This window comes from Balaenoptera ricei, chromosome 1 (assembly GCF_028023285.1).
Source record: "Balaenoptera ricei isolate mBalRic1 chromosome 1, mBalRic1.hap2, whole genome shotgun sequence".
Lineage (NCBI taxonomy): Eukaryota > Metazoa > Chordata > Mammalia > Artiodactyla > Balaenopteridae > Balaenoptera > Balaenoptera ricei.
Window position 1 is genome coordinate 191,890,440 of NC_082639.1, and position 14,792 is coordinate 191,905,231.

At 56.3% G+C, this 14,792-nt stretch overlaps 1 protein-coding gene across 1 annotated transcript; it reads left to right on the top strand.

The window, feature by feature from the left end:
• Positions 1–7,659: 7,659 nt before the first annotated feature.
• GPR25 (G protein-coupled receptor 25) lies at positions 7,660–8,781 on the top strand. The gene has a single exon (XM_059906182.1). The coding sequence runs from the start codon at positions 7,660–7,662 to the stop codon at positions 8,779–8,781; it is 1,122 nt and encodes a 373-aa protein (XP_059762165.1).
• Positions 8,782–14,792: the final 6,011 nt, after the last annotated feature.

Here is a 14,792-nt window from a genome sequence, read left to right on the forward strand (position 1 = left end):
TTGCAAAAGGCGGTCCCGCGTTCACCAGCGGTGGGAAACGGCACGTGGGGCTGAGGTGGGCTTCCCTCTGGTGCCCGGTTCTCTAACCAGCAGCCCCACGGCAGCAGCAGCTAAAACCCGGCTGGTGTGTCCCCTTGGCCTTGGATACCTAGATTCACAAGGATGGGCAAACGGAGAGATTGCGAGTGTACTGGAGATAAACGAAGCCTGCCAACAGGGTGACTACACGTATCAAGGAAAGAGTTGTCGGATGCGAGGGCCACCACGGTAGGGCCCCTTCCATCAGGGAACTCGCCTGCCTTCAGGCAGACGCACTCAGACCTCGAAAACAGCTGGTAGAGTCTCTGCTGTGATGGGGGCAAGTGAGTCCTTTTCTCCTTAACGGGCAGCAAGTTCAGTCTCATGAAAGCCGGTCTTGTAAGGAACATAAGACGGTCCTACAGTATCAGCTGGTAGGACGCACGTGCAACGTGGTCTCAGACCTGAATTTTGAGTCGCCGTAAGGGCCTACTTTACGACCACAGCACTTCAGCACGGTAGCGGCTTGTAAACAAACTGCACCCTCTTGACTTGGGGCCCGAGGCAGCCACTGTGTTGCCCGTCCCACGTGCCACAGGGTGTGAAGGCGGCGGAGCGCGGGGTCCTGGGGGAGCGCACAGCTGTGGCTGCGGACCCTGGAAGTCTGTGCTTGCGTCCCTGATCCTGCGATCCGTGTGTAAACGTAACAGTGCTGAGTCAGTATTCGCCAGATGAGTCAGTGGAGGCCCAGAATTCAAAATCAGACCCAGACTTAGTCTGGTCTCTGCTGGGCCACCCCTGCTTTCCTACTAAAGATATTTCTGCCCTCAAAATAAGAACCCCGCGTTGGCTTTCCTGCTCTGACCCCTCCGGTTCACACACCATTCCCTGGGACCCGGGGGCAGCTCGAAATTCCAAACTGCCGGGTCATCACGACGGTGACCTTCTGACCTTCTCTCTGGGCCCCCATCTTCCCCCCCGCGAGTTATGGGCCTGTCTCAGAGCTCCGCTCTCCCCCAGGTCCACCCCAGGCCCTGCTCAGCCCCTCAGGGTCCCGGCCCCCTGCGCCCCGCCCACCGCCACCATGCGTCTGACCTGTTCCCTGGAAGTTCACGGCCATCCCCAGCCCAACCTGCTCAGGAACCGAACAGCAACCTCCCAGCGGGACCAGCTCCCTCCTGGCCGCCTCCAGCCACCAAGGCCGAAACCTTCAAGAGCGTCCTTTCCTCCTTCCCCCGTGCAGCTCGGAAGGCACCCAGGCCCGGACCCCCGTCACGTGTCCCAGCCTCACCTCCCTCCGCCCCCCGTCTCGTGTCGGGCGGCTCTCGCAGGTGAGCCTCGGGTCCCGATGCATCTCGAGTGTCTCCCCCCACGACCCCGGGGCCGCCTCGCCTGGGCCCGGACCTCGCCTCGGGAGCCCTCCCCAACCGGCCCGACCACCGTCACGGCAACCGGCAGGGAGATCCCCAGTAGACACCGCGAAAATAAGGCAGTCTGACATTCCGAGGTAAGTCATCAAGGTAGTCATAGAAAAGATCAAACTGTAAGGACGGTCTTGGGCTTATCTTAACGGCCCCTCTTGAGTCTGTCGAGCTGCGGGGAGGACGGTGCTGGGGTGACTGTGACCCCTCGGCGCTGGGGCCACTCAGGACATCACCCCGCTTATCACGTTGCCCCCGACGCAGTCCTCTCCTCTGCGAGGCCGCCCCGCTGCCCGCACCCGCGACAGGATGACAGGATGCCACGGCCTGCCCTCGAGTCATGCTGATTCGTGTGGCAGAATTCATCCTCTCCAGTAACGTGAGAGCGGTTCTCAAGGAAGCACCCGTCATTTTCTTGTCTTTTGTTACCTGCCAGGTGGGGCATCCACCCCGTGGTAGGAGGGGCAGGATGGGGTGGGAAGGGCAGGGTCAGATGGGAAGGGCAGGGTCGGGCAGGATGGGGTGGGAAGGGCAGGGTCAGATGGGAAGGGCAGGGTCAAGGGCAGGATGGGATGGGAAAGGCAGGGTCACAGCACCAAGAGAGTCGCCCCACCTCCACCCCGCTCCAGTTCCTACTGAAATGACTAGAAATGTGCACCCACTTTCCCACCCCAGCTTTCAGTGAAATCACTGGAAAGTAATGGCAGGTCCTAGTGAGCAGCCTGCGTGGGCTGAGTAATCGCTACCAAGAGCTGTGACTTCCTTTCCGAACACGTTCTGGGGCCCTGGTCCTGCCGAGGGACCTCCCTGCCGCCCATCTGTCAGGTTCCTGCCGCCGTGTGTGCGCCCCGGCCGTGGAGGGGATGGCGTCTCCCTTTCCTTGAAAGCCACCCTCTGCCCCCGACACCCGCCCCGCACCGCCCCGACCCCCAGGCCGGCAGTGAGGTCGCAGCCCTGAGGCGCTTTCACTCTGAGTCACCTGGGCGCAGCTGGGGTACACTGATGCCCCTTCCCAGCCACCCAGATTTAGTTCCTGAGAGTTTCTGAAACAGTCGAGCATGTGACACGCTGCTCGGCCGGCAGCCAGGGTGGGGCCCCGCCCCTCGGCTGGGCAGGTTGTAGGGCAGCGGCAGGACCGCCGCCTTCCCTCCCCGGACACCCCTCCCTGCCCTGCACACGCACACAGCACACACGCTCGGATGCACACACGCGCACGCGCAGCGCACACACAGGTACACACACGGGCCGTTAACCCGTCGACCGCAGAACTGGCGAGATGCCACCTGTCTGTGCCTCAGCCCTGTCGGCATCTGCAGCAGAAGCCCCCCTGACCCCGTGGAGTTCACCACCCATGAGCCCAGGCCCAGGGACCTGTGGTGGTCGAGTCTAGAAGCCCCCAGATGGGGATGATCCCTTGGTAGTTTCCCAGAGCAATTCCAAATCATTACCCACCACCCACTGTGTGCACAGAAAGCAAAGAGGGGGATGGGGCTGGGGGAAGCTGAGCCTGGCAGCTCCGGGGGAGGGGGGAGCCCATGACCCCCCTGCTCAGACCCTGCTGGAAGGGGGCCTTCCCCAGGACTCTAATGTGATCCTCACCCGCTCAGGGAGACCCCCTCCCGCCCGCTCTAAGACACGGGAACTGGAGCCCAGCTGCACACAACCGTCAAGTTATAAAACTGACGTGGGAGCCAAACTCAGGTCAGTAACAATCTGACCTGTTTGCTCACCGGCCAGAAGCAGACACTCGGACACAGCATGTGAGGCGTGTACATAATGAACTTGACATCACAACACAGCAGGGTTTTAAAAAATATTTTTAATTTAATGGTGTTGAGAAAGCTCGACAGAAATCTAAAAAAAAAAAAAAAAGATTACACTCTAGGTGGATTAAAAAAGATACAAAATTTTAACAAGAATAGAATTGAATGTTTTTAGATCATCAAAGAGAAAATAGCATTCTAAACTCTGAAACTGCTAAAAGCAACAAATGACTATGGAAATGTAAAACAAAAAATTAAAAATCGCGAAGAAAAAGGTCTGGAAAAATATTTGAACCAAATGGGACGATGGTTTATCCTAAATAAACAGTTCATACACATTAATAAGAAATACAAAAGATTATAATAGATAAATGTCTGAAAGACGTAATTAGGCAGTTCACATAAGAGGAATTACATCTAGAAAGATTTTCAGTCTTACTGTTTTCAAAGAAATGTAGATTAAAATGAGGTACCATTTGACCTCATTACCTATTAAAGTGGAAAAATATATTTTACTGATTAATATCTCTAACAAGATTGCACTAAACCCGTACCCTCCTACAATGCCAGATAATTACTGATCACTGCAAGCATTTGTATCAAGCCAAGAAAATGCTCATAGCCTTTGACCTTCACAAGGGCATTTATACCCTGAAAACAGTGTGAAAGAAGAAAAAAGCCGTAAGTGCAGTTATTCATTACAAATCTCTATAACAGCAAAAATTACTGCAAACAACCTAAATGTCCAAAATTAAGGGATTAGAAAATTCAGCAACATAGAAAAACGTGAATTTGCATGAATTGAGAAAAGCAGACTATAGAACAGGGCACATTCTGATTACATACATGCCTCTGAAACAGTTGTGTAAAATATATGTACGTGGAGAACATCTGAAATGGAATGTTGACAAAATAGAAAACCCAAGAATAATGGGATTACAGACGAATTCTCCACTTTTGAAAACGTCTTTCACTGGTAGGAAAGAAATTCACCACCATGTCATGCTTCACGAGGGCTGGGACGCCTTTTCTTATTCCACGTTCTGCGACGTGACTGTGGTTTTTATGATGAAAAAGGCAAGATAATTTTCAAAATTTTTCCGAAAGAGTTAAGATGATTATTTGTACAGAAAAATTAACATTGAGGGGGAGAGTGGTAAGAGCTTAAATATACAGCCCATAAAGGGCCAGAAATAAAATTAAAATACTTCTGGAAGCCATCTAGTTCAAAGCATTGGATGTTTACTTATTAAGTATCTCCTCTGATCTCAGGCTTGTACCATTCGCGGTGATGGGGAACCTCCCTCACCCCAGGAGGTGATAATCCCACGGGCAGGGTGAGGCTGACCCAGGTAACCAGGCCACCCGGGCTCCAGCCGTCCAGAGGGAGGAGGGCCCGTTGGCGTAGGAAGGCCCCCGGGTGGGATGGAGAGAGGGAGGACCATTTCCTCTCCGCTGTGTTGACACCCATCAGCAGTGGCCGGGATTCTCAGCTGACCGCGATGAGTTTTCATCAATGGACTGTTTCTAACCCTGCGGGGGGTCCCCTGAGGGGGGGAGGAGAGACCAGTGTCATGGAGGTGGCCTTAGTCACTGAAGCCAAGCTGGACATGTGGCAGGCCAGGCCCAGAGCGGCGTCCCCAGCTCTGGCCCGAGCTGCTTCCTGCCACCAAGAGACATGCGGAAAGGCTCAACACCCAGGCCCTGGCAGAGAGAACCCGCCATGTGCTCGGGACCACAAGGCCACAGCCCAGGAAACAAGAACCTCTGTGTTTTTAATAAACAACCCACTGTGCCTCCCCCCTCCACCCCCTGCCTCCATGGCCCTCTTGGTCCCCTTGCCCTATTCTCTTTCACCTGGAGGCTTCCGGCCGTTCATCTCGAGCTTTCAGAATTACGCCCCTTCTATGCCCCAGGCTGAGAGGCGCCCGGGCAGCCCTGGGCCTGTCCCTGACTGTCCCAGGCTCACGCAAGGCGCACCACCTCGGCTGGCCTTCTGGGGAAGGAGGCTGTGGCCCCCAGGCCCCCCAGGACGAGAGCATCCCTCGCCAGCAACCACGTGCTCAAACATCAGCAAAACGGCTCCACATCTCCCGCGGCCCCTCAGGTGCCCACGCTGTATGTGGGTCTTCAGGAGAAACCCAGGCTTGGGGCTGGGATGCCGTAGAGGGCTGGGCCAGAGCCATCCATTCCCCGGCCTCTTCTCTTGCCTGCCTTTCCCGTCTTGTAACTGGCCCAGGAGAGAAATTCCTGACCGGAACGGCGTGGACACGCGCGCCCACTCCTCCTTAGGCTTCGCCACCCCTGGGGATCTCCATGGACCAGAGGGGCCACAGCTAGGGTGACCTCATGTCCCAGTTTGCACAGAACGGGCCAGGTTGATGGCCCAGGGTGATTGTGATAATGCTGCTTTCACTCTCAGAAGTGCCTGCTGTGGATCGAGAATGATTCCATCACCCCACCTCAAATCAACATGAAACAGAATGCACACACAAGCCTCTCCGTGGCCCCGACCTCAGTGGACGGGCAGCGCCCGTGGCGTTCCCCACTGGCCGTCCAGGCCCAGCCGACTCCTCTGCGCTGAGGCCCTCGATGCCACAATTCTCTTGAACGGATCCTCTCCTTTCTGTTCCCTCCTCCAGTTCCCTATGTCCGACCCTCCCTCTCCCCAACACAAACAATGACAACAGCCCACGGCGGGGTCCCCCGGCTGGAGCTTCTCCCCGTCCAGTCCACAGTTCTGCACTGACCTGTGCAAAGCAGATGGGGGGACTGCCCTCCTCAACATGTCCAGTGGCTCCTACTGGTGACATCCAAGTCCCCTGCTGCCTCTCCTGCGTCCCCTCCTGCCACCCTCCTCCCGCCTGGGCTCTGCTGCTCGAAGAATTCACCTTTCAGCTCCTTTCTGGAACTGACCTCAGGTGCCGGGAAAGACTTCTGACTTACTGTTCCCATCAGAGGCAGCTGTTCCCTCGTCTGAGCTCCAGGGGGACTTTGTTAACATTCACTCCAGGCCATCCGACCTCTAGCACGCTGGCCACTGCACGTCCTGCACATGGATCTGTCTCCCATGCCTCCTAATCAGTGACCCTCCAAGGTCAAGAACGGCATCTCTGCGATGCCCAAACAGGGCCTTGCACATGGAGGAGCTCGCTGTAATGGGACGGTATGCTATAAAATGGATAAATAATCCACCTCAAATTTTTAACACCAGATGGCCCAACAGTTCATTCATTCCTGGTGACGATGGGGCGGGGGCTCTGGGGGGACACACACACTGTCACATCAGTTGCTACACAGCAGCTCATGGGAGGAAGTCTGCTAAGAAGAGTTGGGTCCTAACTGGAGTCGTCCAGCATCCCCTTGCACCCTTCCCCATCCTCTCCCTGGCCCCACCGCCTCCTTCAAGGCCAGGCTTCATGCCCACCCTTCTCCGTGTATCCTTCCCCACCTCTCTCAGTCCACGAGGGATCTCACCCTCCTTCTAAGCTCCTGACTCCTGATTTAGGACAACGAATCTGCTGCTGAGTCAGGTACCATCTCGTGTCATCTTTCGTACTGAACTTACATCTGTGTCTGGCTTAACAGGTAGGTTTTGCCGATGCAGGAAGATGGGGAAGAGCTGGGATTTGGATTCCAGGCTCTGCTCCTTTCATCTGGACAGTCTGACCCTCCCTCTCCAGGGTCAAACCCTCCCTTGTGGCTCCCTGAGAACCTGAGTTGGTCAGAAAAGCCACTCTTTGGGCTAAGGCACGCGGCCCAGCATCTCGGAGCTATCACCATTTGAGGGCCTGGTGGCCAGTCCCTGATAGTAGGTAGGCCCCCCAAGGGCAGGCTCCCGGCAACATGCCCGCTGTGCACAGATGACAGAACCCCTCTTTCCTAGAAGGCAGGGGAACCGCGGCGGGAGGCTCCTCCCCAGATAAAATCCTCACCCCTGGTCCTGTCTCCTCACAGAGACAGACTGCAGCGGGGAGCAGGGGCCAAGCGGGGGTGAGGACCGCCTGGGGCTCTGAGCGCCTCTTCAACCGGCCACCAGACCCCCGAGACGGTTGCCGTTCTTGGCTCATGAACAAAGAAACCGAGCGACTTATGGAGAAGAGACGGGCCACGCTCCCAAGGGAGGCAGGGCGGTGTCCCAGCCCTGGGGACTTTTCCTTCAAGGATCCAGCTGGGAAGCCCCTCCCCGCCCCTCCCCGCCCCAAATCGTTGGCCACCGTCTCCACCCCAGGAGCCTGCCCCTCGCCCCTCCCCTCCCCTCCCCTCTTCCTCCTCCTCCCCCCTTCCTCCTCCTCCCCTCTCCTCCCCTCCCTCTCCCCCCCCTCCTCCTCCTCCCCCACCCCTTCCTGCCCACCCAGTCGCCTCGGCCCGGGGGTGACAGGAAGGGAGGTGCTGGGCACCGGCCGTGAAGAGCCACCCTCCCTCTCGACGCCGCGTCCGCCCGGGCCTCGCCGGCCATGCGCGCCACCGAGCCCTGGAGCCCCAGCCCGGGGACGGCGTCCTGGGACTACTCAGGGTCGGGCGCCCCGGAGGAGCTGGAGCTGGAGCAGGAGCTGTGCGAGGCCCGGGACCTGCCCTACGGCCACGCTTACATCCCCGCGCTCTACCTGGCGGCCTTCGCCGTAGGCCTGCCGGGCAACGCCTTCGTGCTGTGGCTGCTGGTCGGGCGGCGCGGCCCACGGCGGCTCGTGGACACCTTCGTGCAGCACCTGGCGGCCGCCGACCTGGGCTTCGTGCTCACGCTGCCGCTGTGGGCCGCGGCGGCGGCGCGGGGCGGCCTCTGGCCCTTCGGCGAGGGCCTGTGCAGGCTCAGCAGCTTCGCCATGGCCGGCACGCGCTGCGCGGGCGCCCTGCTGCTCGCCGGCCTCAGCGTGGACCGCTACCTGGCCGTGGGCCGCCCGCTGGCCGCGCGCGCCCGCCGCACCCGGCGCTGCGCGCTGGCCGCGTGCGGGGGCGTGTGGGCCGCGGCGCTGGCGGCCGGCCTGCCCTCGCTGGCCTTCCGCCGCCTGCGGCCGCTCCCCGGGGACCGCGGCAGCCAGTGCGCCGAGGAGCCGTCCGACGCCTTCCAGGGCCTGAGCCTGCTGCTGCTGCTGCTGACGCTGGCGCTGCCCCTGGCCGTCACCGTCGTCTGCTACTGCCGCGTGTCGCGCCGCCTGCGCGGGCCGGCGCACCTGGGCCGCGCCCGGAGCCGCTCGCTGCGCATCATCTTCGCCGTCGAGGGCGCCTTCGTGGGCTCCTGGCTGCCCTTCTGCGCGCTGCGCGCCGTCTTCCACCTGGCGAGCCTGCGCGCGCTGCCGCTGCCCTGCCGCCTGCTGCTGGCGCTGCGCTGGGGCCTCTCGGTCGCCACCTGCCTGGCCTTCGTCAACAGCTGCGCCAACCCGCTCATCTACCTGCTGCTCGACCGCTCGTTCCGCGCGCAGCTGCGGCGGCGCGGGGCCTGCTGGCGCGCGGAGCGCGCGGCGCGCGGAGGCAGCTCGGCGTCCTCGCTCTCCCAGGACTACGGCTCCCCGTTCCGGAGCCCGGCCCGCAGTGCGGGCCGAGCCCAGACGACGAACGCCTCCTCGGCCGTGGGCCCATAGCTGGCCGGCCCGGAGGAGCGCGCGGCAGCGGCGCGCGGAGAGGGGAGGGAGGCATAGCGAGGCGGGCCGCCCCCAACCCCCTACCTGCCTTCCCCGGCCCTGCCTTCCCGAGCGCGGAGGGCGGCTCCGCCGGCACCGCCTAGACCCCCCGGGTCTCCTTCACCGGCTTTCCCAGAACCTCAGCGTTTCGAACTCCCCCCCCCACGCCAGGCCGCTGAGACCAGCTCTTCTCCCGCTCGGCCCCGTGGGCACCTGGGCTCTTTGTCTCCAGCCCAAGAAAGGTCCTGCGAGATGGAGCCGACAGCAGCCCGGACACCGCAGGGTCTGCCAAGTAGGGGAAGGGGAAGTGGGCCTCCCTGCTCTGCCCCGTGGGTAGGAGCACAGGCCAGAGCCCCCCAAAAGCCACTCTTGTCTTGGGCTCTGTTACCTTTGGTCCCTACAATCGCCATTGCCTTCTGAGAAATACCTCCTCCAAGCCAGACCCTCTGGCCCCTCTCACTTTCCAAAAAATCCTACAGACTATGAAACCGACAGCCCTTTATACTCAGCGGTCTTGGTGGCAGAGTTTGCTGAATCATTAGTCACCATCAGTTCAGATCTTCATTTTCAAAGCTCGCCAAAGCGTGGGAACCAGCCCTGCTGTCGGGTCACCCAGCCGTTCCTCCTGACAGTTTCCCCAGAAGCCCGGGCCTGCCCCGGTTCTGTATCTTCTCCCCACTCCCAACAAGCGGCAGGACTCACCCTGGAAGTTATCCTGGACCTTCCCTCTGGACAGAGGGTTCCGGCATCTCTCATCAGGTGTTTGGATTCTCTATCCCCCAGCCCGGACACCAGGCCCTTCGGTGTGAGTTCCCCTTTCTCAATAAACACTGTTGCTGCCCTCGCCTGACAGCTGTGTCTGTCTTTACTTGAGCAGAGGCGAATGGAACACTGGGTCAGACAAAACTCAACCCAGGAGTTGAGGTTGACCTCAAAGTGATCGGGATTTGAAGTGAAGTCAGGGACCGAGAGAGTTGATCCCACCGTGGGCACAGCAGTCCCACAGGAGGGCAGCATATCTTTTTATTCTCATTATTTTAAAGGATGCTTCACATTTTGAAGGTTTCAGAGAGAGAGAGAGAAAAAAATAAAATAAAAGATTTAAGGTCATCTGCCAGCCAGGTGTCACTTCAAAGAGGAAATGTGTCATTGTGATTCTCAGATCAGCCCAGGGCTTTTTTTCCTACCCCTTTTGAGACCATCCAGTACAAATGTTGAGGGTCTCCATTTTCTGACTCTGTGACATCGTTTGAGGTTTCTGGAGAGGTGGAAATTTCAGTGTTTCTACTTTTAAGAGGATTTGGCCTGAAGAAGTGTCAGTCGTTGCGGAAAGGAGCTCAGAATTTCTCTCTGAGAGCCCGCCTCTCAGCCAGACCCCTGGGCAGGCATGGAGTCTTTGGGGCTGATGGGTGAGAGCAGTTCGAAGCCGCCTGTCAGCGGCCCTGGGAGGTCAAGCTGGGAGGAGCGCACCTGGGCACGTCCTCCCCACGCACCCGAGAGGGGCAGGCCTTGCAGCCTGTGGGGCCGCCGGGTTGGCAGGACCGAGTCCAGACACTTTAACCTTGAAGCCCTCGGTACATCGGGGCTCCTCCCAGCCTCACCTCATCGCCCTCCGAGGCAAGAGATGACCGTTTCATATGATGAGGCCTCAGCTTACAGCAGAAGCGCTTTTCTGGGCTGTTCTGACGGAGCCCCTACCTGGACCCCTGTCACCTTGCTTCTCCCGACTTGCTGATGAACTGAGTTCCCTGAAGACAGACAGACAGACAGAAAACTTCTCCATCTCCCCCCGGCACAGTAGTTATCAAAACTCAGCATTTCCCTCCCGCTGCTGGGACATTGGAAAATGCTGATAAGTGAAAAGAAAAAAGGGGTAACAGAATTGCTTGTGTTAAATAAACACCCACACACTTCAAGGCTGGAGGATATAAAATAATTGTTAGCCTTGGTGTTGTTGAAGCAAAACATTAGGAACCCCAGAGTCCTTTGGGTAAAAAACACCTTTTGTGCTTTTCTTTCTCTAGCTCCAGTTAAGCGCCATAGGCGTCTCTCTTCTCAACTAACGGGAAGCCGTCCGGTCTCTCTCTGTTTTTGTCGTCTCTCCCTTGAGAATGCGAGCTCCATAAGCCAAAGGAGTATGTCTGTTTGGTTTGAGGCTGTGTCCCCAGTGCCTGGTGGGGAAGGGGACACACATGAACCCCCCGTGGAGGGAATGATCATCGGGACCCCGTCTTCACCCGAAATGATAAGAAATAACGTGAAGGGTAAAAGCGGGGTCTGTTGCGTGGTATTATGATCTACAAAAAGGACACACAGGAAAGGGCTGTAGGAGTAAGGGAGTGGTAGCCCCTTCTCCTCCATTTCTCTGTCGTGAAATTTTCTGCGAGCTTTTTTTAAGGTCAGTGAACAAAGAGCAGTCCCAGTGCCCCAGCGCTGGAGCTAAAGACAGAGCCGGTCCTGACCTGGCTCAGTCCCGGCGGGGCCTGCCTTGGGCATCTCTGCCAGCTCCCTCCAGCCTCTCGTTCTTCATCTGAAGGATGGAGATGGTTCTATCTATTTTGCTCAGGCGCCTCACAGATCAAGGGAAATCACGTTCTTTTTTTTAAACCATTTTGTATTGGAGTATAGCCGATTAACGACGTTGTGATAGTTTCAGGTGCACAGCAAAGGGGCTCAGCCATACATGAGAAATCCAGGAGCCCCACCCTCAGGAGTAGCTCGGTCCAGGCCCAGCTGCCCTTGCCCCTCCCCTTCCGTGGCTGCCCCCCTCCCCTTGCCCGAGGCTGTGGCCTGAAGAGGAGGACGGGGTGGAGCTGCTCTGGGTTTTTTAAAGGTCAACATCTGGGCAAAGGCTGGGCACATCGGCCTGTGTGACTCTGATTTGAACTTGTGACTAATTCTGGGCTTCCTTGGGCCCTTTCTCAGGGCACCGTGTTGTCACCCAGGCCCCTAGGTGAGTGATCTGGGGAGTTCATGGGAATGGCAGAGCGGGTGAGGCCACGCTTGGTGAGATGACTCAGCCCCAGCATCACTCTGGACATGGTGAGGACATCTTGTTTGTCAGAGCCCATGGGGTCTAAATGCTGCCCTGCCTTGGCTGGGTGGCCTGCAGGAAGCTACTCACCTCCCCCGCTCCCATCAAGACCCCCGCTCAGGCCAGTGGGGCAAAGGATGGAAAGACCCGGGAGCCAAAGGGCAGGGATGCTGGCTTCGCGGGAGGGAAGGAGGAAGCGAGGAGGTGAAACCACTCTCCTCCTATTGTCACCAGAGTGTTTGCTGAGCGTGCCATTGCATCTCTCGTGAGAGTGGGCGCTGTGTGAGCTCCCTATGTACGTCCACCACAGGCCTGCAGAGCTGGAGGCCCGTTTTGCTCATTCCAAGAGGGCGGGGAGGACCAGACCCAGGAAGTCACCTGCTTAAGGTAAGAGCGACCACTTGCATCTCTGCAGCACAGCACACGTTTGTAAAAGGCACATAGACATGCTTTCCTTGGTCCTCATGACCCCGGGGCCGGCAGGAATGATCGGTTCATTTTATTGATGATGGGGCTGGGCTTGGAAGCAGCCTGGTCAGGGTCGCAGACCAGCAACAGTGCAGCTTAAGCCTCTGTCTCTCCCTCCCGACTTCTCTGGACCCTGCCACCCCCTCCCGTGTGACACCCAGCTCACGCCCAGGGATGCCCAGGCCCAGGCTCTCTCTTACAAATTGTAAGTTTCCCCCCACTGATTGTTTAAGTAATGCAGTTTCTTTGTTTTTTTAAAAAAAGGAAATTACAGGAAAATATAAAGGAAAAATATGGAAAACATCCGTTATTCTACCGTGAAGAGATACCTTCTTTTTCTGTGTATATAATAATACACATGTACATTGTTTCCCAGCTAAATTGGGGTCTTCCCTGGCGGTCCAATGGTTAAGACTCTGCACTTCCACTGCAGGGGGCACAGGTTCAATCCTTGGTCAGGGGACTAAGATCCTGCCTGCCACACGGCCAAAAATAAATAAATAAATAAGTAAATCAAGTAAATCCAATTAAAATAAATAAATAAACAAGTAAATTGGTGTCAATCTGTATGAGACCAAACACTGAGTCTATGGTGTTCCCAAGTGTGTACCCAGTGCCTGGCACAAACTTGGCATTCAGTAACAGTTTGTTGAATATACGTTATATACGTTATTTTGTGGCCTGCTTCCTTCACTTGCAAAATGCCATATTTTATCAGGTCGTTAAATATTATTCTAAACATCTTTTTAAGGTTACATTACATCGTTATATGAAATGTAACCGCATTTATTTAACTAAGCCCCTAAACTGTTTTTCAAGTTTTCATTCTTACACGTAATTCTGTGATGAACATCCTTGGACAAAAATCTTCATATTCATTTCTGATTCTTTGTTCAGGACAAACTCCTAGAAGTGAAATTATTCATCAGAGATTATGAACAATTTAAGACGTTGGTACATTGTGCCAAAAATGTTGAAAAATTTACATTCTCTCTGGAGGTATGCGGGTGCCCGTTCACCACACCCTGAACAAACACCAGGCGTTATTATCGTAAAAAAATATTTGCCAATTTGGTATCTGCCCAAGTTTAAAAGAATACAATATTACCATCTTATTATGTTATTTCAAAGACTTTTTTATACAACATATTATTACAATATAGCTCTGAAGTAGGTGTTAAAATAATGGCTAATATTTATTGAGCACATACTAGGTGAGAGGTGCTGACCTAAGGGTTTTATATCTACTATCTTGTTAATCCTCACAACAACTTTATGGCATGTATATTATTCTCCCTGTTCACCAGACGAAAAAATTGAGCCTTGGAGAGTTCATGTAACTCGCCTTAAGGACTTGTGTTTTTACCCCCATTTTATAGATGGGAACTCAAACACCAAGGTTTGTTGACTTGCCGAGGTCACGCACAGGGCAGGACTTAGAAAAGCCCACATCCTGGTCCACAGCTCAAGCCATCCTCCACCTCCTCTAGTTTGCTAATGCCTGGCTTACCCTGTTTCTCACCAATTAGCACTAAACCGAAGGGTGCCCTGGGGTGAAGGCCACCATCACTGGCCCTGCTTCTGTTCTCAAAAGATCAGGGTGATGCTTAACTTCATGTGTCAGCTTGACTGGGCCACCAGGTGCCTGGGTGCTCAGTCAAATATCATTCTGGGTGTTTTGGGATGAGATTAACATTTGAATCAGACACTGAGTAGAGCGTGTGGCCCTCCGTCACAGCCTCATGCTTCCACTCAAGGCCTGACTAGAGCACAAAGGCAGAGTCAGAGAGAACCCACTCTCCACCGACCAGCTGAGCTGGGACGTCAGGCTTCTCCTCCCTTTGGGCCCAGCCTGGCACTGGGACCCCCAACGTCGGCTCTCTGGGGCCTCCAGCTTGCCTAGTGCAGATCTGGGACCTCTCAACCTCCATAACCATGAGGGCCAGTCTCTTTGTTTTGTTGTGTTTTTTTTTTTTTTGGGGGTGTGTGTGGCTGTGATGAGCACGGGGGATCTTAGTTCCCTGACCAGGGGTCAAACCCGTGCCCCCTGCATCGGGAGCACAGAGTCTTAACCACCGGACTGCCAGGGAAGGCTGGGCCAATTTCTTATAATAAACGTCTTTATATATATTGTTTCTCTGAAGAACCCAAACTAATACAACCAGGGTCCCCTCAGGAGATGAAGTTTGGGCATCCGATTAAGAGGGGGAAGGGGGCTCTTCCCAGGCATGCTGGGGTCGGGGTCAGGACTGGGAGAAGCAGTGCTAAAGCCCACCCCCAGGGCTGCCTGGGTAACCCCACAGGCGGGGTGGAAGGTGCTGGGCTTTGCTGGGCCGAAGCCTCAGGCACCGGCCCGCGAAGCAGCTGAAGCAGCTGCAGCGTCTGGGAGGCTGTGGTTCGCCCAGGAAGAGGTGCCAGACGAGGGGTGATTAATCTAGCTCGCCCTGCTCTGAAAATGACTGTCTTCAGG

What these genes read in the sequence shown, in the direction of transcription:
- GPR25 (XM_059906182.1), top strand. Translation starts at nt 7,660, where the DNA reads ATGCGCGCCACCGAGCCCTGGAGCCCCAGCCCGGGGACGGCGTCCTGG.